General features: G+C 42.6%; 1 protein-coding gene and 1 long non-coding RNA gene across 10 annotated transcripts in view; one reads left to right on the forward strand and one right to left on the reverse strand.

Moving 5' to 3' along the window:
* The first annotated feature begins 7,681 nt into the window (after positions 1-7,681).
* The window catches only part of LOC121703871 (guanylate-binding protein 1-like), a 127,053-nt gene continuing 107,913 nt past the window's right edge, over positions 7,682-26,821 (forward strand). For 4 of the 9 annotated variants that reach the window (XM_042084303.1, XM_042084304.1, XM_042084313.1 and 1 more), the window contains exons 1-3: positions 8,981-9,007; positions 9,133-9,319; positions 9,545-9,622. In XM_042084303.1, coding sequence (XP_041940237.1) covers positions 8,993-9,007; positions 9,133-9,319; positions 9,545-9,622 — 280 coding nt within the window. In that variant the 5' untranslated portion in view covers positions 8,981-8,992. Of the gene's footprint in view, positions 7,705-7,727; positions 7,941-8,194; positions 8,291-8,541; positions 8,558-8,980; positions 9,008-9,132; positions 9,320-9,544; positions 9,623-26,821 lie in introns of those variants that run through there. The other 5 variants (XM_042084306.1, XM_042084314.1, XM_042084308.1 and 2 more) reach the window with 4 other exon arrangements.
* LOC121703899 lies at positions 19,362-19,732 on the reverse strand. Its single transcript, XR_006030165.1, has 2 exons — positions 19,660-19,732; positions 19,362-19,533 (listed from the first exon to the last, which is right to left on the reverse strand). It is a non-coding gene; the product is annotated as an uncharacterized LOC121703899 (long non-coding RNA).

The following is a 26,821-nucleotide window of genomic DNA, read 5'->3' on the forward strand; positions in this document are numbered from 1 at the left end:
ATCCAAACAGCGTCAGGACTGAACCTTCAGGCAATAGAGTGATGAGTGGCAGCTGCTACCCCGATGAGATCTGATCTGAGTGTGTCTGAGCTCTTTCTTTTATGCTCTCAGGGGCCCGAGGGGCGTTCCTATCCTCAGGAACGTCACCAGGCCCTTTTTAGCCAATCAGAACGTTTTGGGACTTGAGATATTGGTGGAAAACCCTTCTCATCTAAACATTAAAAAATGTGTGTTACTAGGCAGAATATATGTGACCAGATCCTATGTGTAATCTGTTGCCAGGCAGAGTATGCGTTTGTTTTGGTTCTATGTGTACTTTCACTTTTGGTTCTGCCTCCTTTTCTTGTAAACCCCTCCACTTCTTCTCAGCCCTGTTTGGTTTTACTTTCACTGCCATTCCTCCTCAGTTTCACTCTTAGTCTCTGACCGCTCAGTCTCATGACTTCCAGTAAATGTTGCATAACAGTTGCATAAACAATATCCTTATATAAGATGGAATGTTTCTAATAAACCAGCATGCTTCTAATAAACCAGTATGCACACACACAAGTTATTATGTCTAGATAAAATCACCACAGAACCACTGAGGAAAAGAGTCTTGAATTTGACCTAGCGTTTAAGACTGGTCGACACAACAGACGCTCATCAGAAGACCGCAGTAGGCGGTTGGGGATGTATATCTTGATCATTGAATTAAAATAACAAGGAGCAGATCCAGTCAGTGTCCTATAGGCCAAAGTGAGAGATTTAAATTTAATTCTGGCTACTGTAGGGAGCCAATGGAGAGTAACTAGGAGAGGAGTTATAATGTCTACATCTTTGTGTAGACTACTGTTAAATACTAAGCAATGGCCTCTTTTTACTCCAATGGACTTTTAAATACCAAGGCAGTTAAATGACCGTGGTATAGTCTGTGATACACAGGACTACACAGTAAACCCATTTAAAAAGCATCATCATCTCGGTATACCCATTTAAAATAGGCAAGGATACGTATTTAATAACATTTGGGGTTGCTCACAGTATACCCACCACTACAACTAACTAACTAGACTACACCACTGGTTAAATGGCGCATTGCAATTTACAATTTGTGTGAGTTCAGGGGCATACAGAAAGTTGAAGTTTGGGTGACATCAATAAAGAAAATAGAAACAAAGGGATGTGTACAGCCTCAAGTATGAATAATGTCACATTAAAGGAGAATTCCGGTGTGATATTGACCTAAAGTGTGTTGAAACATGATACCGAGTGTGAACGTATGTCTCATAGCCCATCTCGGCTTGTCCCCTGCATTCCAAAATCTGGCGCTAGTTAGCCGATGCTACCAACAGCTTTTTCAATGGTGGTGCTTCGGCATCGGGCTAGCCATGCAAATAAATCACTGTTTTACACCATTTACGAGGCTCAATGTATCTCCACACTTCATTGGTAGACTACCGTAGGCCCTGACATTTAAAACGAGACATTGAGAACTTTGAAAAAGCACTGGTAGTTTACTTACAAGACGATTTATACAGACAGTATCTCCACAAAGTTTAGCGTTTGCAGCCATCTTGAATTTAGTCACGATAAGTCGAGTGACGAGTAAGAATGAACAGGTATGATAAGGGATCAGATTCCAAAAATAATTCAGTGGAAATGCATGGATTCCAGTTTCTTCCAGTAGCAGCAACTGGAATCCATGCATTTCCACTGAATTATTTGGATGGGCTATGAGACATACGTTCACACTCGGTATCATGTTTCAACACACTTTAGGTCAATATCACACCGGAATTCTCCTTTAACAGAAGGTTCAGAGCAGTGGCAGACCTTTCTTGGTGCCACGCAAGTTATTGAAAGTCATGTGTTTTCAGAACGTAGTGGTGCTGTGCCATGTCCCATGTATAAGGGGCTTCAGGTTGATCCAGTGACGGTGGGTGATGATGTCAGGGGACTTGGAGAAAGGGGGAGGACATGCCACCTCAGACCACCCCAGCCAAACCGCTTCACGTAGGCATATCCTTGCAGACTAATGTAGACCATGAAGACCACCTTGCCGCCACCTCCAGTACATTCAGCCATCACCCATATCGTATCTGCAAAAAGGAAAGTTACAATAAAGTTAGTCAGACAATTTTACAACATTACAAAGCATCTAATCAGGCACTCAACACCACTAGTAATACCAATTAATTAAATATATGTGTGCAATAAACTTCACAGCCTACTTAATGTTAACTACACATTTACTGTAAATATGCGGTGTGAATGCTATTAACTTGCGTCACCTTGAAAAATAACGTTATCAGTATGACTGATCATGGACGTTAGATGACAAACTAATGTCTTTCTCAAATGTTCACCGATATCCCTGGGAAGTGACTGGTTCTTGGCGTAGTGTTTAATGCAGGCGTTTCATTTATTGATCATTCACTTATGCGGTCTACAACTACCGACCTACCGATCTATTTTTTACAGTCTATGCTACCGACCTACCATCACAGAAGTAGCTCTAACATGTCTTTGTCGTTAACGTTAGAAAAAATGCAACGCTGGCAAACTGGCTAGTAGTTATATTAACACGACAGGTTGATGAGGTCCATGCTTCACATTACGTTCACCACATTATGTTCAACTTGCGTTGCTTTATCACATCATACCGTTGCTTTATCACATCATATACTGTACTAGTCTGTCTGACTGTCTAGTGTTATTAATCCCCATGTACAGTCAATGGTTACTCCATGTTGAGATGGCATACATTAAGATTGAGATATTTGAAAACAGCAAAAACGAATAAAACCGAGTAAATCAAACAAACCGAAGATTGTTATTTGTACTGTTTAGCTAACTCACGGCCGCAAAATTCATCCAGCCAGCTAGCCTTCGGCGCCGAGTCGACCTGCGTTGTGGAAAGGAGAAGGGGGCAGATTTCACCTGACAAGGGGCGTGTTTAACTCGCTGAGTGGCAACTGAGTGGGCGTGCCTGACCGCGACTCCTCTTCACTGCGCATGCTTCAACTTCTGCTGCGCAGCCGCACTTCAAATTGGCTCCAAATTTTCCAAGATGGCGTCGCCTCAGCGGCTTCAATTCCATAGAACACTGCTGAATGCAGCCACACTGTCCAGTTCTATATATACAGTCTATGGTATGCACAGAAGCTCTATGTAGGCTTTCTAATGGGTGCATGTCGACTGGTGTGCTTGTGTATCTGTGTATGTTTGGGTGTCTGTGCATGCTTAGCAGCACATATGTCTTGTTCCTTGTATGATGCCCCCACCCCACCCCCTATACTATTTATTGCCTATATGGCACCATTGTGCTTCTTAGACCTCCCTTTTACCCCCTGCAACTTGTGGCACAAGCATTTCACTGTATTGCAAAGTATATGTGACAATTAGACTTTTAACTTTGAACTTGAACATTGTACACGGTATGCGCTGCGCTCGCCGCTAGGTTGCTCTTGGTTGAGGTGACGTCCCAAAGATTTGTGTTGTCTAGGTTGCTCTTGGTTGAGGTGACGTCCCAAAGATTTGTGTTGTGCTTGCCGCTGGGCTCAGCGCAAAATACCAACGACTTACAGAGCACCGCGGTCAAAGTTCAACCTGATTGTACTTTGTACTTTGACCGTGACCAGTTCTTGCGCGTGCAAACCATTGACTATAATGCATTCCCTAGCGCATGCCGTGTGTAATGTGACAGGCCCTGAAGCTCTCTCGGAGGAGGGGCGGGACTGTTGAACACCCACATATAGGCACACACACATAAACACACACACGTGGATGTCTCCATGAGTCATTGATGATCAAGTAGAGCAGCTGGAGGTGAGAACAGATAAGCAGATAAGAACCCAGACAGACGAGCTTGGGCGTAGTTACTCAACCTGTAAATTAGCCATGAGAAGGAGTCTGCCACTGGAACATTTCATTACCATATAGCCAACCTAGTTAAAAAAACTGAGACAAAAAAATGGTTTCTTCTACAGAAACAAAGCCAACCTCCCTATGGAATGTAGGAAACAAGTTGTTGAAGCAGTTTTTATGTCAGTTCTAGACTATGGTGATGTGATTTATAGAAATGCTACTGCTTGCTCACTTAAAGCCCTGGACTCAGTCTACCACTCTGCCCTGAGGTCCACTACTGGTGATGGCTATAGCACTCATCATTGTGTCCTCTATGGTAAAGTGGGTTGGTCAGATGATCATCATTGTGTCCTCTATGGTAAAGTGGGTTGGTCAGATGATCATCAGTGTGTCCTCTATGGTAAAGTGGGTTGGTCAGATGATCATCATTGTGTCCTCTGTGGTAAAGTGGGTTGGTCAGATGATCATCATTGTGTCCTCTGTGGTAAAGTGGGTTGGTCAGATGATCATCAGTGTGTCCTCTGTGGTAAAGTGGGTTGGTCAGATGATCATCATTGTGTCATCTGTGGTAAAGTGGGTTGGTCAGATGATCATCATTGTGTCCTCTATGGTAAAGTGGGTTGGTCATCTTTGACATAAACATGCTTGTTTGGAATTCTGGTCCCTATCAGACCAGATCAAATGACTGTTTGATGCTCAAGGTTCCTCGTATCCACACTGAGTTAAGAAAGTTGGCCTTTTGTTATGGTGCCCCTACTTCCTGGAATAATCTCCAATTTAACATAAAAAATAAATCTCTACTTTCCTATAATCAATAATTCAGATCTGTTCACTAGTTCACATTCGTAATTTGCGAACAGATATAATAGCATAATAGAAAAGCATGTTTGGCGAAGTCTCTGGCCAGGGTCCTGAAGTGATTTGCGGGATCGTGCAGGAGTCAACTAGATAGATAGATAGATAGATAGATACTTTATTGATCCCCAAGGGGAAATTCAACTGCGCAGGCAGGAGTCGTGCAGGATTCCGCCATACACCCCCTTATTCTTGAACTATGGAAGACGGGAGGCGTAAGGGGAGGTGGTGGGTTGCAAGCGGAGTGAAGCCGATGCTGCAACTTCGGCAGGAAGAGGAAGACTGTGAATAAATAACCTGTCTGATTGAAGAAGGAGGCGTGGCAAATTCAGTCAGGCTCCTCCCAAACTTCCGTTTGTAAACACCATTAATCACAAACCTTCCTATGTCAAATTGTACCTGTTTTATGTAAATGTTATTTTATTAATGTTATAATTATTTTATAATTAAGAATTTCTGTCTTTTTAAAATGTTATGTAGGTTATCTTATTATTTGTTTTATTTTCCACAATTATTATACTATATATCTTTTGTTATTCCATTGTTACTGTGTAATCTCGGCTTCACTGAAAATGAGGACTACCCTCAATGAACCACCGAGAATAAATAAAGATTGAATGAATGAATGAATGAATAAAACATCCTCCTGGTAAACTCTGGGCAGATGGCACACTTTATCGTTCATGGTCCGCTGGCATTTTCTCATCGGTTCTCTGGCGGGTTGCACACAAATTGCCCGATATTTTGCCACTATTGGCCTAAAATCTTTTTCATTTGTTCAGTTATACTTCATATATAATTTTATTAACTTTTCTGAATATTCATGACATGTATAGTCTGGAATCGAACCATTCACCTCGCTTAATCCAAGGGGCGGGCAGAGAATTGTCTTTCAAACTGCCTAGGCATGCAATAGGCCAGCGCTACGACCATATCCGTATCCGGTCGGCAAAACGGCAAATACATCCTTCTTCGAAAGGAATTACTTAAGTGCATTGTGTTGCTCAACTTTCAAAGAAAAGCACAAGTCCAACTCCTTCAAAGTTGACGCCAACGCCGATTCAAACAACTGCTCTTCGTTAGCCATAGCCACCTTCCTTGTTGTTCACCGTCACAGGACTGTCGTTATCCTGTTAAGCCCGCCTTAAGACTCTCTAACAAAATAGAGCGCTGTGATTGGATGAAGTCCACGGCGTCAGCCAATAGAAATCCCTATGGTTTGATACTAGACGTACAGGCTGAGCAAATTAATTTCCCGCTGCTAGGGTGCGTCAAGATTTCTAAGCTAGTGAATTTGGAAAGTCCATCGTTATGTGAGTGGATATATCACCTAACAGATTTGGTGACTTTATTGCAGAGATGGGGACTCAAGTCTGAGACTTGGACTCGAGTCGCACTTAAGTCGCACAAACAGTGACTTCAGACTTGACTTGCGACTCCACCTCAAAGACTTCAGACTTGGACTCGAGCTTTGAGAGTCGTGAGTCGTGAACAACCTGTATTTCATGTAATTATTGCTTTTTTAAATGTAAATGTATTCATGTATTTCTGTCTAATTTTATTGGCACATATACGTTGGGGAAACGTTCGCGAGAAAAGTAACTTTAATTTAATCATATTATTTTACATACACTGCGCCCATCTCCCTACCCATTCATCTCGGTGGAATACTTTACGAACTCTTCCCTCAACACATGAAAAAAAAACATATATCAGAATACACAGCAGACCTTACCGAACTCAAAGGTGTAAAGCATTCCCCTGTACAGTTAACCATTCCAGAGTAATCCAGTTTTGAATTGGCAGCACATTTCTACATGCATGTCTCCAACTTTGGGCTTTAAATGTCACAGTCACAATGTGTTTCAATTGTTCAGTACATTATTTAATAACAGGCCAAATGCAAAACAAATGTTACAAATATCGCCTAGATATCTGTAAATATTAAAATCAGAGAATATACAGCTGACTAAGCGTTTGTCAATGCTTGCCAATGATCACAAAATGCTAAGCATGCATGTAGACTATTTGGGTTTCTTAAAGCTGAGCTGTGCTTAAATTGTTCAGTACATGATTTCATAACAGGCCAAATAGAAAATAAATGTTAAATATAGCCTAGATAACTGTAAATATTAAAATCAGATGATTCTGATCATGTATTATGTCATGTTTCATGTTTTTGTTATGTTTCATAGTGATGCAGATCTATACTGCTGTGAATAGTAAATAGAACGTTGATCATTTGTATGTGTGTATTGTGTGGTAAACTTTGGCCTTGGTGCCCTGACGTGTGGCCTTTGTGCAAATATGCCCAACTGAAGGCCAAGTGGCCTTGCCCCTAAAATTATGAAATTCTAAGCTTGCACATTGCAGTATTAGAATAATTTCCCCCAAAACACTACACATATTGTATCATGCAGATTTTATGAGTGCCAAGCAAAATAAACCAATTTCTTAATTGGTGTTTCTTCAGATTGCATTGCAGGCAGAAACCCATGAAGTTATCCTACATACTGTACTATATGGATGGTAGCTACATAAGATTTAACAATACAGTGTTAGAGAGAAATCAGATGGCCAAAGACTTGAGACTTGACTTGGACTGGTGACAAAAGACTCGAGACTTGACTTGACCTTGCCCCTCAAAGACTTGAGACTTGACTTGGACTTGAGCTCTAAGACTTGAGACTCGACTTGGACTTCCAAAAAATGACTTTTGAACATCTCTGCTTTATTGTAAACTTGTCGGATATCGAAAAGTAAAAACGACACATGCAACAGCAACACAGTAGTGTTCCCGGTCAGTGACCGCGCGGTGCGTATTGGGGCGTGAAGAGCTGCCAACAGCAGAACAATCTACAGGCTGGGCGCGTGAGAGGCGCGCGGCTGGCTGAAAGTGAAAGTAAACCGGCAGTGATTTTCGAGAAGTCTGTCTGTCTCTGTCTGTCAAGTCAACCAAAACAAAGATAGCATAACCGGCACGACAGTGATTTCCGAGAAGTGAAGTGTGTTCGTGTAACACTGTACCCTGCACTCTTCTCTGAGCTCTCAGACTGAGCTCTCGTAGGCCTATTGTCTGAAGTCAGATGTGTTGATGTAATATTGTGAGCTTGTCTCTCTCACAAGATAACGAGTGCGATCCGCACTGCGTGTGTGCCCTGCTTCTTCTGTGCTGTCGGGCTATTAGCCTACCAGAGAGGGTTAAACCGGAGGATCTTGGCAGTTAAAACTCTCGGGTAAGCGAATTGTGTAGTTGCTATAGGCCTACGCTTGGTCTTGTAGCCTATTGGCTAGCCAAGTCCGAGTTTATCGTGGGAAATAAGAGACGGCCTAATGCCGCCAATTGTTACTTAAATGTAGGCTAAGTCCTCCTCATTTGATAGTCGCTTTTAAAACGAAAAATGTAAAATGTAGGTCTTATAGACTGCCTTATAATGCGTTGACAGTTACAGATGCGGGTTCCTGCTCATTTCCATTCGTTTTCTTCAAGGGTTCAGCGATCTCAACATTCTATTCTACATCCTCACGCTGTTCAGTCTAAATCTTCTGTCGCACGCAACGCAGTTTGAATCTTCTGTCTCCAAAGGTAGGCTGCAAGACATAAACGTTTTATAAAATGTATCGGTTTTGATGGTGTGTGCATCCTAGACCCACTGCAGTTATGGGAAAGTTATACAGTTGTTCTGAAATGCACTAAAATAATATTTTCATGTCCAGAATATTGCATTTGTGTAGCAAAGTGTAGGCTGCAATGTTTTTTTTTCCATGCTCAAACTTTTATATTTCCTGCATATGAACTGCATATGAACTGCATGAAGTAGGCTACATTGGTCTTGGAAACCTGGCACACCAGGTAAAATCAAAAGTAACAAGCCTAGCTGTCAACTTCGATACAGAGTTAAGCATCAAGCCCCATATCAGTAAAGTTACCCAGACAGCTTATTTCCACCACCTCAGAAACACTGCCAAAGTGCAACCTTTTTTAACTCAACAAGATGCAGAGAAACTAATCCATGCCTTTATCACTAGCAGGTTAGACTACTGCAATGCACTTTTTTACTGATTTTTTTTATTTATCTTGTAGCCTATTTCATCACATTATTTTACATTCTACTGCTACTATTTACAGGGTCTTCCTATTGTCACTGCATTAGTTGTATCTGGGAGCCAAAAAGAAGTGACGGCTAATGTTGGCCACTAGAGGCAGACTTTCAGCTGTTCTAGCAACAATGACAAGTTTGCCACTAGTGGCAAATGTGTTCGCCAGTAATTTGCCACCACACTGCCAATGATGGCAAACTTTGTAAGTTTGTAAGCAGTTGTAAATTTTTTTTAACTAATATCAGGCGTTTTCATATGACAATACCCATCTCATTTCACCAATACTGAGAGGAATTGTAATGTGTTTGTGTGTGTGTGTGTCCCCAGATGGCTCTCTCCATGCAGACCCCGGTGTGTCTGGTTGATAACGGGCCTGACGGGCACATGCGTGTCCAGCAGGAGGCGCTGCAGATCCTGGAGCAGATCCAGCAGCCGGTGGTGGTGGTGGCCGTGGTGGGGCTCTACCGCACGGGCAAGTCCTACCTCATGAACCGGCTGGCCGGCAAACACACAGGTCAGAGCCACAGCAGACAAAGCAGTGTGTGTGATTGGTGGAGATGTAGTGGGCAGCCTAACCAAAGCGTGTGATTGGTGGAGATGTAGTGGGCGGGGTAATCAGAGCGTGTGATTGGTGGAGATGTAATGGGCGGGCTAACCAGAGCGTGTGATTGGTGGAGAGATGTTGAGGGGTGGGGCATGAAGCTCATGGTCTCTAATGAAGTTCCTGTTGATCTCTCAGGGTTTGCCCTGGGCAGCACCATTGAGTCCAAAACCAAAGGAATCTGGATGTGGTGTGTACCTCACCCCTCTAAACCAGGTGTGTACACACACACACACACACACAGACACACACACACACACACACACACACCTCACCCCTCTAAACCAGGTGTGTACACACACACACACACACACACACCTCACCCCTCTAAACCAGGTGTGTACACACACACACACACACACACACACACACACACCTCACCCCTCTAAACCAGGTGTGTACACACACACACACACCTCACCCCTCTAAACCAGGTGTGTACACACACACACACACACACACACACCTCACCCCTCTAAACCAGGTGTGTACACACACACCCACACACACACACACACACACACCTCACCCCTCTAAACCAGGTGTGTACAGTGGGCATCGCTTTCAAATGACCACTTCATTCACGCAGTGTTTTGCCAAGATGGCGGCGCGTACACACGCAGCGACCTCTCTCTGTCCCAACCGTACGGTGTTTTGTTCGTTTAAAAAGTGTTTGTCCGAAAGTTTTACGTGTTCGTCTCGTCTTACTACGTCGTACTACAAGTACAGCAGGCAGTTTTTAATTGACATCTGCAAAAGCAAGTTTTGCAGCGTTCTGGACTTTGCAACAGAGACGCTAAAGGAACTCGGACTACTCCGGCCTGCAACAACACTTTTGCTACTCCTCGTAAGCAGGTAAAAGTGTGGCCTGAGGGAGCCTCCGATGCTCTTCAAGACTGCTTTGACACAACAGACTGGGAAATGTTTAAGCAGGCAGCCACTTACAACAACCGGACAGACATAGAGGAGTATACAGACACTGTAACCTCTTACATCACCAAGTGCATCGATGATGTGACCCACACAAAAGACATCATCACTCGGGCTAACTGGAAGCCATGGCTGACAGGGGATGTCCTCAGGCTGCTGAGGGCCAGAGACAAAGCCTACAGAGCTGGGGATGAAGCTGGCATGAAAACAGCGAGAGCCAACCTGTCCCGTGGCATCAAGGAAGCAAAAAAGGAATACACTCACAAGATAACCACCCACTTCAAAGACAGCAGGAACGCACAAAGCCTATGGCAGGGCATTCAGGCCCTCACGGACTACAAGCCCGCGCCACTGTTAAAGACCTGGCCTTATCTGATCATTTTTGCGTGTTCTTTGATGTGTCTATGTCCCCACACACTCAAAACACAGCTATGATGGTAAAAAGGAGAATCATAAATGATCAGACAAGTGCTCTCTTTGAGCAAGCACTTTCACTAAAGTCAAGTCAACTGTCAGACTCTGAAGACTTATTTGATCAGTTTAATGCAAAAATGGCAAACATTATGGATGACATTGCTCCATTACAATTCAAGAAAGTTAAGGACAAACAGAAAGCACCATGGAGGCAAAATCCAGCAGTTAAATTTCTAAAAAGAGAGTGTAGGAAGACTGAAAGAAAATGGCGTAAATACAAACTTCAGATCCACTATGAAATCCATAAAGAGATGCTCCGCACATATAACTCTGAAATATGCAAAGCAAGACAGTCTTTCTTTTCTAACATTATCAATAGAAGTTCAAATAACACTCGTATTCTATTTTCAACTGTTGATAAGTTAACAAATCCCCCCTCACAATTAGCGCCTGAACTTCTCTCAACTAATAAATGCAATGAGTTTTCATCTTTTTTTAAAGGTAAAATTGACAAAATCAGACTCAACATATCTGCTCAATTACAAATTCAACAACCTGAACTTCCAGCAACAAACAGAGGGAAACTAAACTTGATGTCAGAGTTCAGCTTGATAGACTACGAAACACTTGAAAAAACGGTACAGAATCTCAGCCCTTCCACATGTGTCTTAGACACTCTGCCTACCAATTTCTTCAAAACTGTTTTTCACCTCATAGCGGCGGATGTCCTTCAAATTGTAAATGTATCATTGCTGTCTGGCACTTTTCCTAAGTCACTGAAAACAGCTGTTGTAAAGCCACTTCTCAAGAAGAATAACCTGGATGCCTCCATGCTAAACAATTACAGGCCCATATCCAATCTACCTTTTATTGGCAAAATTATTGAAAAAGTAGTCTTTAATCAATTAACCACCTTCCTAACATCAAATGGGTATTTTGATTACTTTCAGTCTGGTTTTCGGGCAAATCACAGCACTGAAACAGCTCTCATTAAAGTTTCCAATGACATACGCCTCAACACAGATTCAGGTAAAACATCAGTCCTAGTGCTACTGGACCTTAGTGCAGCATTTGACACTGTTGATCACAATATTTTACTACACAGACTAGAACACTGGGTTGGATTTACAGGCATAGTTATCAGCTGGCTAAAATCATATCTACAAGAAAGGAGCTTCTTTGTTGCCATCGGAAACTGTACCTCAACACCAACGTCCTTGACCTGTGGTGTTCCCCAGGGGTCGATCTTGGGGCCACTATTATTCAACCTCTATATGCTCCCACTTGGACAAATCATTCAAAATAATTTGATTTCATATCATAGCTATGCAGATGACACACAAATTTACTTAGCTCTATCACCAAACAACTATGGTCCTCTTGAATCTATGTGTCAGTGTATAGAACAAATCAACACCTGGATGTCTCAAAATTTTCTTCAGCTGAACAAAGAAAAAACTGAAGTAATTATATTTGGTAAAAATGAGGAAAGACTTAGGGTTGCCACTCTCCTTGACACAAAAGGGTTGAAGGCAAAGGATACTGTTAAAAATCTTGGTGTATTAATTGACAGTGATCTAAATTTCAACAGCCACATGAAAGCGATAACTAAATCAGCTTTTTACCACCTCAAAAATATTGTCAAACTCAGAGGGCTGATGTCAAAACATGACTTAGAAAAACTCATTCATGCATTTATCTCCAGCAGGGTTGATTACTGCAATGGACTGTTCACAGGCCTTCCTAAAAAGACTATTAAACAGCTTCAGGTGATACAAAATGCAGCAGCTAGGACTCTAACAAAAACTAAAAGAACTGACCACATTACTCCAATTCTTAAGTCCTTGCACTGGCTTCCAGTAAGTCACAGAATTGACTTTAAAGCACTATTGCTTGTTTATAAATCAGTAAAGGGAGCAGGACCTAAATACTTGTCAGACATGCTTCAGCAGTACACACCTTCTCGTCCTCTCAGGTCCCAGGTGAAAAACCTGCTAGTAAAACCTACAGTTAGAACTAAACATGGTGAAGCAGCTTTTAGCTGCTATGCGGCTCAGCTGTGGAACCAACTTTCGGATGACATTAAAAAGGCCAACTGTAGCCAGTTTTAAATCTAGACTTAAGACCAAACTGTTCTCAGACGCTTTCTGCTAACTGTGCCGAGTTACAAATTCTGAATCTGCCTCGATAATTATTCTACTTTGTCTTTTATTACTTTTTTTACTACTTTTGCCTTTGTTTTTGCTTACTAATTATTCTTTATTTTTAAATGATTTTACCTTGTGTTTTATGTTTTCTTTTTATTATGATCTTTACCTTTTAACTATTCTTTGACTATATTGCCCTTCTATGCTTTTATTTGTTATTATCGTTTGGTTTTGTTTATGTAAAGCACATTGAATGACCTCTGTGTATGAAATGTGCTATATAAATAAACTTGACTTGACTTGACTTGACTTGACAGAGCTGTGAGAGCAACATCCCTCTGCTCAACAACCTGAACCGCTTCTTTGCTCGCTTTGAAGCACAAAACAGCACCTGCCCACAGAAGACACATCCCCCTCTACATGAGCAGCCCCTGTGCCTCTCTGCCGACAGCGTGAAGAGGACACTTGCTGCTATCAACACCCGTAAGGCAACAGGTCCAGACAACATCCCAGGTCGTGCGCTGAAGGACTGCGCAGGGGAGCTTAAGGATGTCTTCACAGACATCTTTAACACTTCCCTGAAGCAAGCCATCGTCCCATCATGTTTCAAAGCTGCCACCATCATACCTGTGCCGAAGAAAACTGCTCCATCCTGCTTCAATGACTACCGCCCTGTGGCACTGACACCCATCATCATGAAGTGCTTTGAGCGGCTTGTCATGTCACATATCAAAGCCATTCTCCCCCCCACCCTGGACCCCTTCCAGTTTGCATACCGAGCCAAGCGGTCTACAGAGGATGCAATCTGCTCTGCCCTCCACCCAGCCCTCACCCACCTGGAAAAAAGAGACTCATATGTGAGATTGCTGTTTATAGACTTCAGTTCTGCATTCAACACCATAATACCACAACAACTCATCTGCAAACTTGACAAACTGGGACTCAGTACCTACCTCTGCAACTGGCTACTGGACTTCCTCTGTCAGAGGCCCCAAGTAGTACGTGTTGGCAACAATACCTCAAGCAGCATCACACTGAGCACAGGGGCCCCCCAAGGCTGCGTGCTCAGTCCGCTGCTCTTCACCCTGCTGACACATGACTGCACTGCAACCTACAGCAACAATCACATAGTGAAATTTGCTGACGACACAACTCTGGTGGGTCTCATCACCAAGGGCGACGAGACTCAATACAGGTTGGAGGTCGACCATCTGACCACGTGGTGCAAGGACAACAACCTCCTGCTGAACGTCAGCAAGACCAAAGAGATTGTTGTTGACTTCCGGAGAGGTCACACCCAACACCTGCCACTGACCATCGACGGTGCTGTGGTGGAGAGAGCGAGCAGCACCAAATTCCTGGGGGTGCACATCAGTGAAGACCTCTCCTGGACCACCAACACTGCATCACTGGCGAAGAGAGCTCAGCGCCGCCTGTACTTCCTGCGGAAACTCAGGCGAGCAAATGCTCCACCAGCCATCATGACCACATTCTACCGAGGCACCATTGAGAGCATCCTCTCCAGCTGTATCGCTGTGTGGGGCGGAAACTGCACTGAATACAACAGGAAAGCCCTGCAGCGCATAGTGAACACAGCTGGAAGGATTATTGGTGCTTCACTCCCCTCCCTGAAGGACATTTACACCACCCACCTCACCCGCAAGGCGACCAAAATTGTGAGTGATGCAAGTCACCCCGCTCACAATCTGTTTGATCTACTGCCCTCTGGGAAGAGGTACAGAAGCCTGCGCTCCCGCACTACCAGACTCACCAACAGCTTCATACACCAAGCTGTAAGGATGCTGAACTCTCTCCCTCCTCTCCCCCCTCCACCCTCAGCTACATAACATCCTGGACATTGGACCCAAAATGGCCGCCTGCACTACTCCACTTGCACACTTGTACACTTTACAACTTGGTGTTGTTGTCCTGAAAACACAACACTTCTGCTGCTCTTACATAACTTGCACCACTATGCCACTTTCTTTCTTACTTAGGCCAAACAGAACTACCCAAGCCTTTTATTGGCCTGACTTTGCACTAGTATTTTATTGACTGTCCATGCACAATTTCAACCAATTTTTGCTGCTCTTATTTTTTCATTATTATATGTGCCCTCTTATTTACTTACTTTTTTGTTTACCTGAATGTTATGTTTGTCTGTGGACCTAAATTGGTAAAATATGTCTTGTCTTCACCGTGGGATAGTGAGAAACGTAATTTCGATCTCTTTGTATGTCTGGAACATGTGAAGAAATTGACAATAAAGCTGACTTTGACTTTGACTTTGATTACGCGGCGTGAAGCTGCGGGAAGCTTTAGTACCACTTTCAGCCACTGTGCGTCGCTCTGCCACTGTACATCGCTCTGCCTGCCGTCCCTTACATAATTGTTGCCGAGAGTAATCCCAGCCTACGAATTCAATAACAAAATAAATCATGCATAATTAAACGGTGGTAACGAAAATCGAAATTTGCTGTCTACATTATTGTCAGTGTTGGGGTTAAAGCAACTACGCAAATCAAAACAGTGGTGTGATAATTGAGCCAGTAGAGAAATAACTGTTCAGAATTCATCTGTAGCCTTGGGTAGGCTTCTGCAGAAAACAATGTTGTTGCCGATTAATACTATCTGGCGACGTTTTTAACAGGCTACGCAATAGAGGCTTAGACAACTATGACCCACGTTTTGGTTTCGTAAATTAATTTGCCCTACTTCTTGACTGCAATGTAGACAATTTATTTTTCTGTACAATAAACAATTACATCTGCTTTATGCCGCAGAATTACATTCATATTTGGCTGACTGCAGATGCGCCACTTCCCTCCCCATATTCCAAGATTAAGATAGTAGCCTATACAAAAAGCACTTCATACTATCATAAAAAAAATAGTTAAAAAGAATAGCTATTTGCAATTTGACAAAACACTGGTCCTCATTTTGCGAATGCGAGGACGATATGAGCCTGTTGCATTTAGTTAGATGTCCGAGTCACGCATAATGTTTGAAAACCACTGGCTCGTAATCACAAAAATTTAACACACGACAGTTGGATAGCCTACTTCATCATGTCCCCATGCCTACATTTTTGTGAGTAGCATAGAGATCGTTAAAAACAATAAAGTATGGCTCTCCGTTTGGGACATCGAAAACGTATATTTTTAATAGACTACCGTCGAAGATGCTGACTTGCAAAAGCCTCGGGATAACACGTTATCTCCACTATCATCAGTCATGCCCCTTGATCAAAGTGGGGAATGAAATAAAAGTTTGAGAACCACTGGCTTAACAAGTTACCTGCAGTCCAGAACACAGAATCTGTTGCAATATTCTGATGATCGGCGATGATATCGGCAAATGTTTGTTTTCCAAAGTAAGAATTTCACTTCACCATGCACCTTCGACAATACCTGGCCTACCTGGTATCATTACAAACATTATTCTGTGTCCTAAAACTGGCATATTTTATGGCATTGTGTCATGTAAGTTCGTTGCAAAATCTAGAGAAATGTGTGAGGTGGTCAGCGGGGGACAATTGAGACACACATTGGATTGTGTTATTACTTGAACATTCCACACTATCCACAGCTGTGGTAGGCCTATCAGGGGCAGGAGGATTACTGTCAGCGCAGGCTTTATATAAAATTCTTCAACAGAAGGCCTCGAATGTTGTCTTGTTTGTGGAGCGCTTTGCTTCGCTTCTGTAATCTCGGCTTCATTGAAAATGAGGGCTTCCCTCAATGAACCTCCGAGAATAAATAAAGGTTGAATGAATGAATGAATGCAGGCTTGCCCAAAATAAAGGCATGTGGTTTGCGCAGCCTACAGTAAATAACAGACCCGCCAGAATGTGCGTTATGATGCTTTTTTACAAGCAAGATGTTTTTGGTACCCTACGCACACTGCATGTTCTTAAATAACAATGATCATCAGTAATATTCGACCATTAATTTGGGTAAATGGGCAAGCGTGACCACCTGATGATTGTAACGCGGGCATGATTCCAAACACCTCCCTTACGATGATGAGTGACAGGTGACAGGTCTCAGAATGCGTGCGCTACACAAGGACGGAAGATGATGAATAACTGGGGCCGTAGGCTATTCACAAAGGCTTTTATCTTACTACTAGGAGTAGGCTACTCCTAAATCGCACTTAAAGATTTTAGCTTGGAGTTTTCTCTTAAAAGTTATTCACAAAGCCTTTCAGACAACTCCTAAACTAGGAGTGAGTCTTCGTGGCTATGGATGACGTCATTACTCATGCACGATCTTGACTGAAGTGACCACCTTGATTGGCTGACGATTGTAACGCAGGAATTCCAAACACCTCTCTTCCGATGATGACTGACAGGTGACAGGTCGGAGAATGCGTGCGCTACACAAGTAGTGCGAAGGACGGAAGATGATTAATAACTGAATAAAAAGGCCTAGCCTAAATTAATGAAGAGTAAGGCAAAACAAATAGCCTAGTAGCCTAATGAAACATAGGCCTATGGATTGATGCAGTAGCCTACCTTTGCAACATTATTAAATGATTCTGTCACCATATCCCTAGGCTACGTTTGCAAAGAGGAGAACATTTTAATTTGATTCACAATGAAATGTTACATTTCATTTACATGTTAACAATGAGTAGTTTTGGTTGTTGTTGGTGGCGTTATTGCATCCCTTTTATGAATGCAAAATTGTTCCCTCGCGATTGGAAGCTCCTGTTGCGCATAGGCTACGCATTTCAAAACATCGCAACGTAAAATGCCACAAAAAAGCTGTTTATGAATAGGTCTTAGTGAGTTAGGAGTCCTCTCGCCTTAAGCTGTCCCAGACTTAGGTGCTACTTTTAGGTCTAAAATGCTTCGTGAATTACTTTTTGTGAAAAAATTAGGAGTCCTAAAGTTAGGAGTGACACGCCCATTATTTATAGGAGTTGCTCCTAAATTCGCCAGTTACTTTTAGCCTTAAAATTCAGCTCGGAGGGGGGAAAGATCCGGAACAGGAGTCGAGAGGACTTGTGTGTCCGCGGGGAAGCAATGTGGTCGTTTGCATGCACGCTCCGTGCCAGCGCCAGGACCAGTGCACTACAGTGGCGCAGCAGAGCCGCGGCCGTTTCCCACACACGCATAGCAACGGCCCACCATTAGCATTTTCCCACAATTCAATTAACACGGTTGTCAGACGCCGGAGAGGGTTCACATTCCCCCCCTTCACTTAAAATTCTTTGTGAATACGGCCCCTGAATAAAAAGGCCTAACCTAAATGAATCAAGGCAAAACAAATAGCCTAGTAGCCTAATGAAACATAGGATTGATTTAGTATCTTTGTAACATTATTAAATTATTCTGTTGCCATGCCTACGTTTGCAAAAGAGAACATTTTAATTTGATTCACAATAATGTTTGATTCACAATAATTTACATGTTGACAAAGATTAGCCTAGTTTTGGTTGTTGTTGGCGGCGTTATTGCATGTTAGTTATGCCTACAATGCAAAATTGCTTCCTCGCGATTGGAAGCTCCTGTAGCTGCATAGGATTTCAAAACACGGCAAAATTCCGCAGGTTTGTGGTATAGGTCTCTGAGTAAGGAGTCCTCTTGACTTCTTAAGCTGTCAGAGGTGGGAAGGTGTGATTTTTTGGGGGCAGGGCCGGATTAACTGGGCACAAATGTCTGATGGCCCCCCTTCCCCCCAGCCAACGTGAATCGGGTGGTTAGTTAATACCCACACAGCAAAAGGACGCCGCGGAGGTATGACGGCTTCCGGAACGGACCCGCGAAACTGACCCGTATCGGAGTCCAGATGCTCTCAGGTACGGATCCGTTACGAAGGCGAATCGCGGACCCGCCGTGGCTCCGCACTGCATCCACTCCGCATCCGCGATTAAAACCTTACCTCCGCGGCGGGTCCGTTTGGGATCCGCAAATTGATACATACATCCGCCACGGACCTGCAACGGACTCAAAGGCTCATCTGGCCTGGGTCCGTTTTGGACCCGTTTATCTCATTTTCAAAATTCCTTCTGTTCTTGCTGTAGGATAAAACTAGGCAACTATAGGATAAAAGTAAAACTACCACTAGGCCTAGCCTAGGCTACTACAGCAATATAGGCCTACGATTAATCTGCATTGCCTCGTATTTTTAACTTAACAATACTGTCAATAAACCTAACAGAAAAGGTTTAAGTCAAGACATCAATTTACTATACAAACGTGATCACTATTCAATGGAAATATAAAATGGACATTTATGGAAAGTTACAGGTTATAAGCTATTCTGTTTTTGTTAATTAGCCTACATTGCCTAGGCTACTTTACATTCATTTTGTGGTCAAAACCTAATTTAGTGCTTTATAGGCCTAGGTCAGTGCAGACATGAAATATTTTATCTAATAGGCTACAACTTCAATGAAATACTGCGCTATGCACAGCTAAAATATCAGAAAATGAATAACTGGTGAATGACAAGAAGTTCAATAAAAAGATTGTTTAATGCTTATTTCTCCTATTACACCATTTGTGTGGATGGAGGCGGAACACATCTCCTCGTTGCCCGATCCACCGCCGGTTGAAACACCTGATTGCGTGTTTGGTGACCTCAGGGTCCGTGGCAGACCGTGTCACCATGTTTTTCCTCACAGCACCTGTAATCAAACAGACAGATATGTTTATGTTTATGGTATGTAGCATCCAAAGCCAAGTATGCCTAAACAATACAATATATGAGATAGGTATTAAGGAGATTAAATTTAAAAAGAAACATGACTTACAAAGCTCCTCTGTTCGCTGCACGTTGAGGGCTGGTGTGGGGGTGGAGGGAGTTGAGGAGGGACTGCCGTTCCTGGCCCATAGTGAGGTGGGTGGTGTGCGAGAGTGGGAAAAAAATTGTATTAAATGGTAACTATCTGTTAACCATGACTGATAATACACATGGGTCCTTTCTATTCACTAATATTTCAGAGATCAGTCCCTACCTTGAGTAACTCTCCGTATGTTAAGTGCAGGTGCCAGGGGCGCAGGAGATAATTTGAAAGTGAGGGGGACCAAATTGTGAACACAAACCCATAGTGAGATCAGATTTCCAGATACTTCTGGCCCACTTTCGACCATCATATTTTAAACTTGCCAGAATATTAAGATAATACCATTGATTGTTTTCAAACAATTGTTTTCACTACTTGGGCCAATGGTAGAATACTGGTCACTACTTAGGCTAATGGTAGAAAAAAGCAACATGGGATGTTGATATTTTATGAAGCCATGAATGAATCTTCATGCCTATGATCCAAACATAGACTACATGATCAAATAGCCTAGTTAGGCCTATTTAAATTGTCTGGTATAAACCAAATCAACTCTCCACTGTGTGTTTGCAGTTAATATTTATACAACGTTAGAACTTAACAAGTGTTGGCTTAACAAGTTACCAGTCCAGAACACACAGAAAGTTGCCTTTATAATCAACTATTTGTTCCAACAGCATTTAAACAAAGCATTTATAAAATTGAAAAAAAAAAAAAGACATAAGAAGTAAAATAAAATACTGTTACTGTAGTGACTGTATCACATTATCCCAAGTTTCAAAGAGCTCCCCACGTCTGTCAGGTTGTTTATACCCCACACTGAACGCATAAGAACGCTAGGCCCATCACTATGGGGTGTGGGAGCCTACTCTCTGGGATTTATCCACCAAGGTAACTGAAGTATCCAATTTGCGTCTTGAAATTATGTTTGAAATAAATGTCTTAGAACAAAAGCGTTGATAGACTTGTATTTTATAGTTAGGCTAGTGAAAACGAGTTGATAATAGGCTAGTTGAGTTTGTTATCATAAACAACAGCTAACGTCATGTTGAGCAGGAGGAGTTGAGCACTAGGCTACCATAAATCCTCAAATTATGCCCGGGATTGATTCTATTTATAGCAGGACAAATAAAGGCAGGTTCCCATATACAAGACGAGGTAACAATTGCCTACCATACCAACAATTGCCATCAGTCCACTAGAAGACATTGTTCGATTTAAGTCAATGAAATAACCTCTTCTTAATATTTTATTATATGTTGTATTGTATTGTATTATGTTGGTTGGATTAATAGCCTACGGTTGGCAAAAAAAAGTCGTTTTCCTACCATGGGTCTCCAACACACGTTCTCAAGCTCATTCTCTTGCCGCCCCTTTCGAGCTAATTGCCAGAGGCTGAAGCCTACTACATTTAAACACAATTGTTGCGACTCAAGGCATTCCAGCCTACGAATTTTATTTAAAAAAAAAAAAATACTAAATCATGCATAATTAAACAAAAACTCAATTTAGGCTACTTGGCTACGCAAAAAGGTTTCCATTACAGCACAACCCCTATTCAATGAAGGGCTGCCTTGTCTCGCAATAAACAGCAGTGGAAATCCCGACACTTTTTCAACTGCATGAAACAACTTAACAGTGAACCATCAAATATCTTCCAGATTTCAGTGCCCATCAGTCCCAACATTTAGCAATATAATCAGTCCAAAAGTACATTAAATCCCAAACCAAACCGAAAATGCTTTTGATAGCCTACGGGTTTGCATGCCGCTCCAAACAAAATGCATGTCTAAAGCCTGCCTCGAATACCAGCCTGCCTCAAATAAAGATGATGATAAATGATTTATGCTAAGCAAGTAGCCTGGATTATTTTATGATTGTTAGTAGACAAACTGGCTTCAGATATCCAACAGAGTGAATATGAGATTGTGCAGTCTTACAATACTGTAGGTGGCTGTGGTTAGTGATATGATGCTGTTAATGGGGAGCGTACATATAAGGCTTTTTTTCCTTATCAAAAGTGAGGGGGACGACGGCTGTCTCTTCAGCACTGCGTGGGACATATCCCCCACGTCCCCCGTGCCTCCTGCGCCCCTGGCAGGTGCAGGGAGTTGAGGTGGTGAAGAGTGTTGCGGTCCTGCCCCATGGTGAGGTGCTAAGGGAGATAAATGGTTGTGATCTGTTAACCATGGTAGGCTGAGAGCTACAGGGCCAAACAATGGCAAACAAAAACAAATCTCTGGTCATGCTGGACATGAATTTGTATGTTTCAATATTTTGGTATGCACTATCTATATCAACTCCATGAATGGATTGACATTGAAATCAATGTGTTTCAATACAATCTGATAATAATGAATGAACTTTTCAGGCAATATTGCATGAATGCAGATGTTTTAACTGACAAAATATTTGGCTGAGATTTTGAAAGTAATGTATAAAGTATGCAGAAAATCTGAGATGGTAATGTAGATGCAATCTGTTGATCTGAAATGGAGTGACTACTGCTGTGTTAATATAGATGGGGCCACTGTATTCAATATTATTTCAGAGATCAGTCTTTACCTTAACAGTTTTCTCCAGGTTGAGGGGTAGTGACTCGGCTGCCTGGCACTCGGCGACATGGTGGAGCTGGAGGAATAGATACAAAGAGAGGGGAATGTCTTTAGCACTAAGAATGTTAACCATATCTCTAATATTAATATTATGATTTAGTTATTTCAATGTTAAGAGATTATTACTTACTTTGCCAGTGCAATTGGCTTGGGCTTGAGGCTTCAACTGATATACCAGGCGAGTTGGAAGGTACCTCAGAGATGCAAAGTCACCATTTTCTGGCTCTTCACGGTCATCAGAGTCCCCGAAACGATGGCTGTTACATAACGATATCATTATGGTTATTGCAATCCCAAAATTTCCAAATATGCATATAGTACAAGCATCTCTGGTCTATTTTGGAATGCTACGGGAATGTGTTCACATTACATTTTAACAACCCAGAAAGTATCTTACTTGATCAAGCAAACCCAACAGAGGCAATCGTAACGTTAGATGCTAGAATCCAGCCGATAAAAGTTGACGCTGCAGAACAAACAAAATAGAAGATGGGGACCAAGTTCCATACAGTTAAGTTACGTTAGCATAACAAATCACAAACCAATGCCAATAGTTGTCTGAACCGACTTAAACAGTGATTAAAATGCAGAGGCTTTCATTACAAAGATGGCAGATAGAAACTAAAGTTACGTAATGTTATGATTCCAAACTTGGCAAAATGCAAACGTTAATGCACAGCTAGCTAGAGGCTAGGGCTAAACCATTATCAGTGAGTCAACATGCTAAAGTTGTAGGTAGCTATCATAGCAGACAAGTGCTTCACTGACTTCATTGACTGAAATACCAGTGCCAGTATCACCTTAATCAAGGTTTGCATCGCAAACGTGATTTCAATATATGTATAGCACTAATAGACATTAGCAATAACTTATGCAATTGCGCCTAGCAGCATGCTAGCTAGCAGCTATATGCCGCTAGCATAGTAGCACTATATGGACAACAGTGACACATTAAAACAGACAAGACCAGACTAATGTCAAATAACAATGTGTAACATATTCTGCCGAAATTGCTATCCCATTTTAAATCAGATAGGCTACAGATTCATATGAGCATCACAGCTAACAACGTTAACTTTGCACAAACTGTTGCACAAAATGACAAACGTCTCTGGTTGCACTAACGTTAACGTTAGTCCTAATATCAAACAACGTCATTACAATCAATAAACATGATGATTATAAAACCACAAAGGCCAATGTTTAGCTATTGTGAATGTCGCAATATATTAATAAATATCACTTACTCGAGAGGGTTCAGCGCAACCTTGTCCCAGCAAAGAAAATATCCACTAGTATGACTCTTCTTGGCTCTTGGTGTACAGTCATGTTCAACCGTTACAGTAAAGGCGCGTCGGCGCCCGCGGATCCGACATGGGTCCACTCAGGATCCGCTGTTTGACAGTAGAATTTACGGGACCGCCTGGAGGCGGAGCTGATCCTCTGTGCGGCACCAAAACGAATGCGACAGTCACGCGGGTTTGGCGACTTGAAGGCGGATCCGCCTAGGAGTCTACTGCTGTGTGGGTTGGCTTTGTCAGAACTGAAGAGCTGTGGATGGCACGGCACGGTATGCCCAATGAAAATAAATTAACGCAACACAACACAGACCCCGCTTCTCTCGCGTCAGTCACTTACATGAACGAAACACAGAACCCGCTTCTCTCACGGCAGTCACTGACAGTAACCTAGAATAAATGCATGGGGAAAAACACTTCCCCATGACAAACACATCGTAAAACACTGAAAGTTAATATTTTGTCACTAGCAACATACATCTGTCCTTTGTCAAACGTATTATGTTCCAAGTAGCCTATGCATAATTCTGCTTCAGTTGAACAAATACATTTGCTTATTTCACAGAAAAATATAAATAGCCAGTTAGGGTCTACAGTGCAGAGTTGGTAAGTTATGGTAGGCCAACTTGCAGTGAACATACAAACAGGGGAAATTATTTCTCTTGCAGCTGAGTAGCCTCAGGTGCGCACGTAGACATAAGGCCGAACATGCAAGCGCCAATCGTGCGCTCACGACAATCACGCCGTTAGACTTAAATAGGTTAACATCACTCTTAAGTTCGCCTTCAAGCAAGGAAAACGATGATTTGAAGACATCTGTTTCGTTGGAAGGGCAAGGGGTAGCAACAGGGCAACACAGAGACAGGCCCGATGGCAGGGCTGTTATGGGAGTATTAAAATATGGGATATTCTACGGGAAAACATTAAAACGGCAAGACAGCGGGGGAAAGTTAAATACGTGATAAACATGGAAAAAGTTGGCATGCATTGTTTCGGTCCCCGTGCACAGGGATTATTTGTCATATTATTAATCACATATGATTATTTGTGAAATTGTGCAAACAGGCGCAACACATTTGAAAAGGAAGGGCTGGTAGCATGCAAGCTCACGGGAAAGATTGATTTAGTTATCACAAAGTGTGTGACTGTGGCGCGGGCGGAAGACAGCGACAATTGGCAGGGGATGGTTATGTCTTTTTTAACAATTCTGTCGGAGGGTCATTGAACAATTTCTAGCAGGCAAGAGAGGGTCATGCAACTTCCAGCTGAAGCACTCAAAATTCCTCCGGTGGCCCCTTCAATAAATAACGATCAGTCACTAGATTGCTGCTGGGCTATATGTCTTGGTTCTGTTAACAACTCATTGTCAAACGCATAGCCTATCTCGCGGTTGCATCCATTACAAACAAACATGCAATGTGAACGTCTGGGATTGGGGAGAGCACTAAATGCTCTACTGAATAAGCACGAAGTCAGACCTTTAAATGAAAAACACTCTTTAATAATCAAAAAAAAATAAACCGCTAATGAAGTAAACTTGTGACCATCAAAAATCGTTTATCGCTTGTAACTCCGTGATACCAGGACGTAACAGGAAGGCATTTGGCTGAGCAATGGAGGTTAATATGCTCCATGTTTTGTCCAAATGGTGACTGTCTATCATCGTTGCACTCGGAGAAAACCGGAATGTTTCATTCGTCCCGGTTGTACCTACTCAAAACGCAGATAGAACCTTATTATTCTAAGGTAGCGAAATAGCGTTCAGCATGATTCATGCCCAATTAATTCCCCGTTAAAGTGTTCGCCTTTGTAGTTTGGTTTCGTGATAGCCTATGATAAACGGCTTATGGTCAAATATGTGAAAACGTTAAAATACAGTACGTGATAAACCCGGAAAAAGTTGACAGTGATTTTTTCATAATCACTTTGGAGGGTCATAGAAAAATGTATTGCTGGCGAGGGAGGGTCACGTCTTTTTGGACTAATGCTCCCAAAACTCCTCGGTAGCCCCTTAAATAAATAACGAACAGTCCCTAATGAAGTAAACTTGTGACCATCAAAAATCGTTTATCGCCTGTAACTCCTGCGTCTCTGCGGCTACAAACGGTATTCACTCGCAGTTAACCAAATATTTCTTTATTAGGGCAGGGCAGGCATATTTCTGGCTATTACATTATTTCTAAACCAGTCTGCTAAAGTCTCCAGTGAAGTCTGTGTAGGGTTTTCCAGGCTCCATTTCTTTTTACGAGACACCCTGCTCACTTGAGCCATCTACCGGTTGTTTGGGTTGTTGCAGCTTCTCACTGGAAAAATACAAATTAAAGTCGCGTGATACCGCGTGATCCCACGCGCGGACCGCGAGTGAAGCTGGGCAAGTCGAAGCACTGCCCACTGTACACACACACACACACCTCACCCCTCTAAACCAGGTGTGTACACACACACACACACACACACACACACCTCACCCCTCTTAACCAGGTGTGTACACACACACACCTCACCCCTCTAAACCAGGTGTTTACACACACACACACACACACACACACACCTCACCCCTCTAAACCAGGTGTGTATTGTGGTGTTTTTTCCAGTTTAAGATACTTTTACATTCCTATAAGTTCCCATTTATTGTAAGTTCCCATTTATTGTAAGCCAGAGGACTAACTGCCACAACAAGACAAAAGGGGAAGCGGCAGAACCGCCCACACACACAATGAAAGAAATGGCCTGAGTTCTGACCTTATGGAGAAATGGCCTGAGCTGAGTTCTGACCATATGGAGAAATGGCCTGAGCTGAGTTCTGACCATGTGGAGAATTGGCCTGAGTTCTGACCATATGGAGAATTGGCCTGAGTTCTGACCATATGGAGAAATGGCCTGAGCTGAGTTCTGACCATATGGAGAATTGGCCTGAGCTGAGTTCTGACCATATGGAGAAATGAGCTGAGTTCTGACCATATGGAGAATTGGCCTGAGCTGAGTTCTGACCATATGGAGAAATGGCCTGAGCTGAGTTCTGACCATATGGAGAAATGGCCTGAGCTCTGACCATGTATGGAGAATTGGCCTGAGTTCTGACCTTTTGTGTGACGTTTTGAGTAGTGCCGGCTAGCATGCAGTAGTGTGTGTGCGCGTGCAGGGCGGTGGTAGTGTAGTGGATAAGGAGCTGGGCTAGCATGCAGTAGTGTAGTGGTTAAGGAGCTGGGCTAGCAT

This window comes from Alosa sapidissima, chromosome 2, assembly GCF_018492685.1.
Source record: "Alosa sapidissima isolate fAloSap1 chromosome 2, fAloSap1.pri, whole genome shotgun sequence".
NCBI classification, from domain to species: domain Eukaryota; kingdom Metazoa; phylum Chordata; class Actinopteri; order Clupeiformes; family Clupeidae; genus Alosa; species Alosa sapidissima.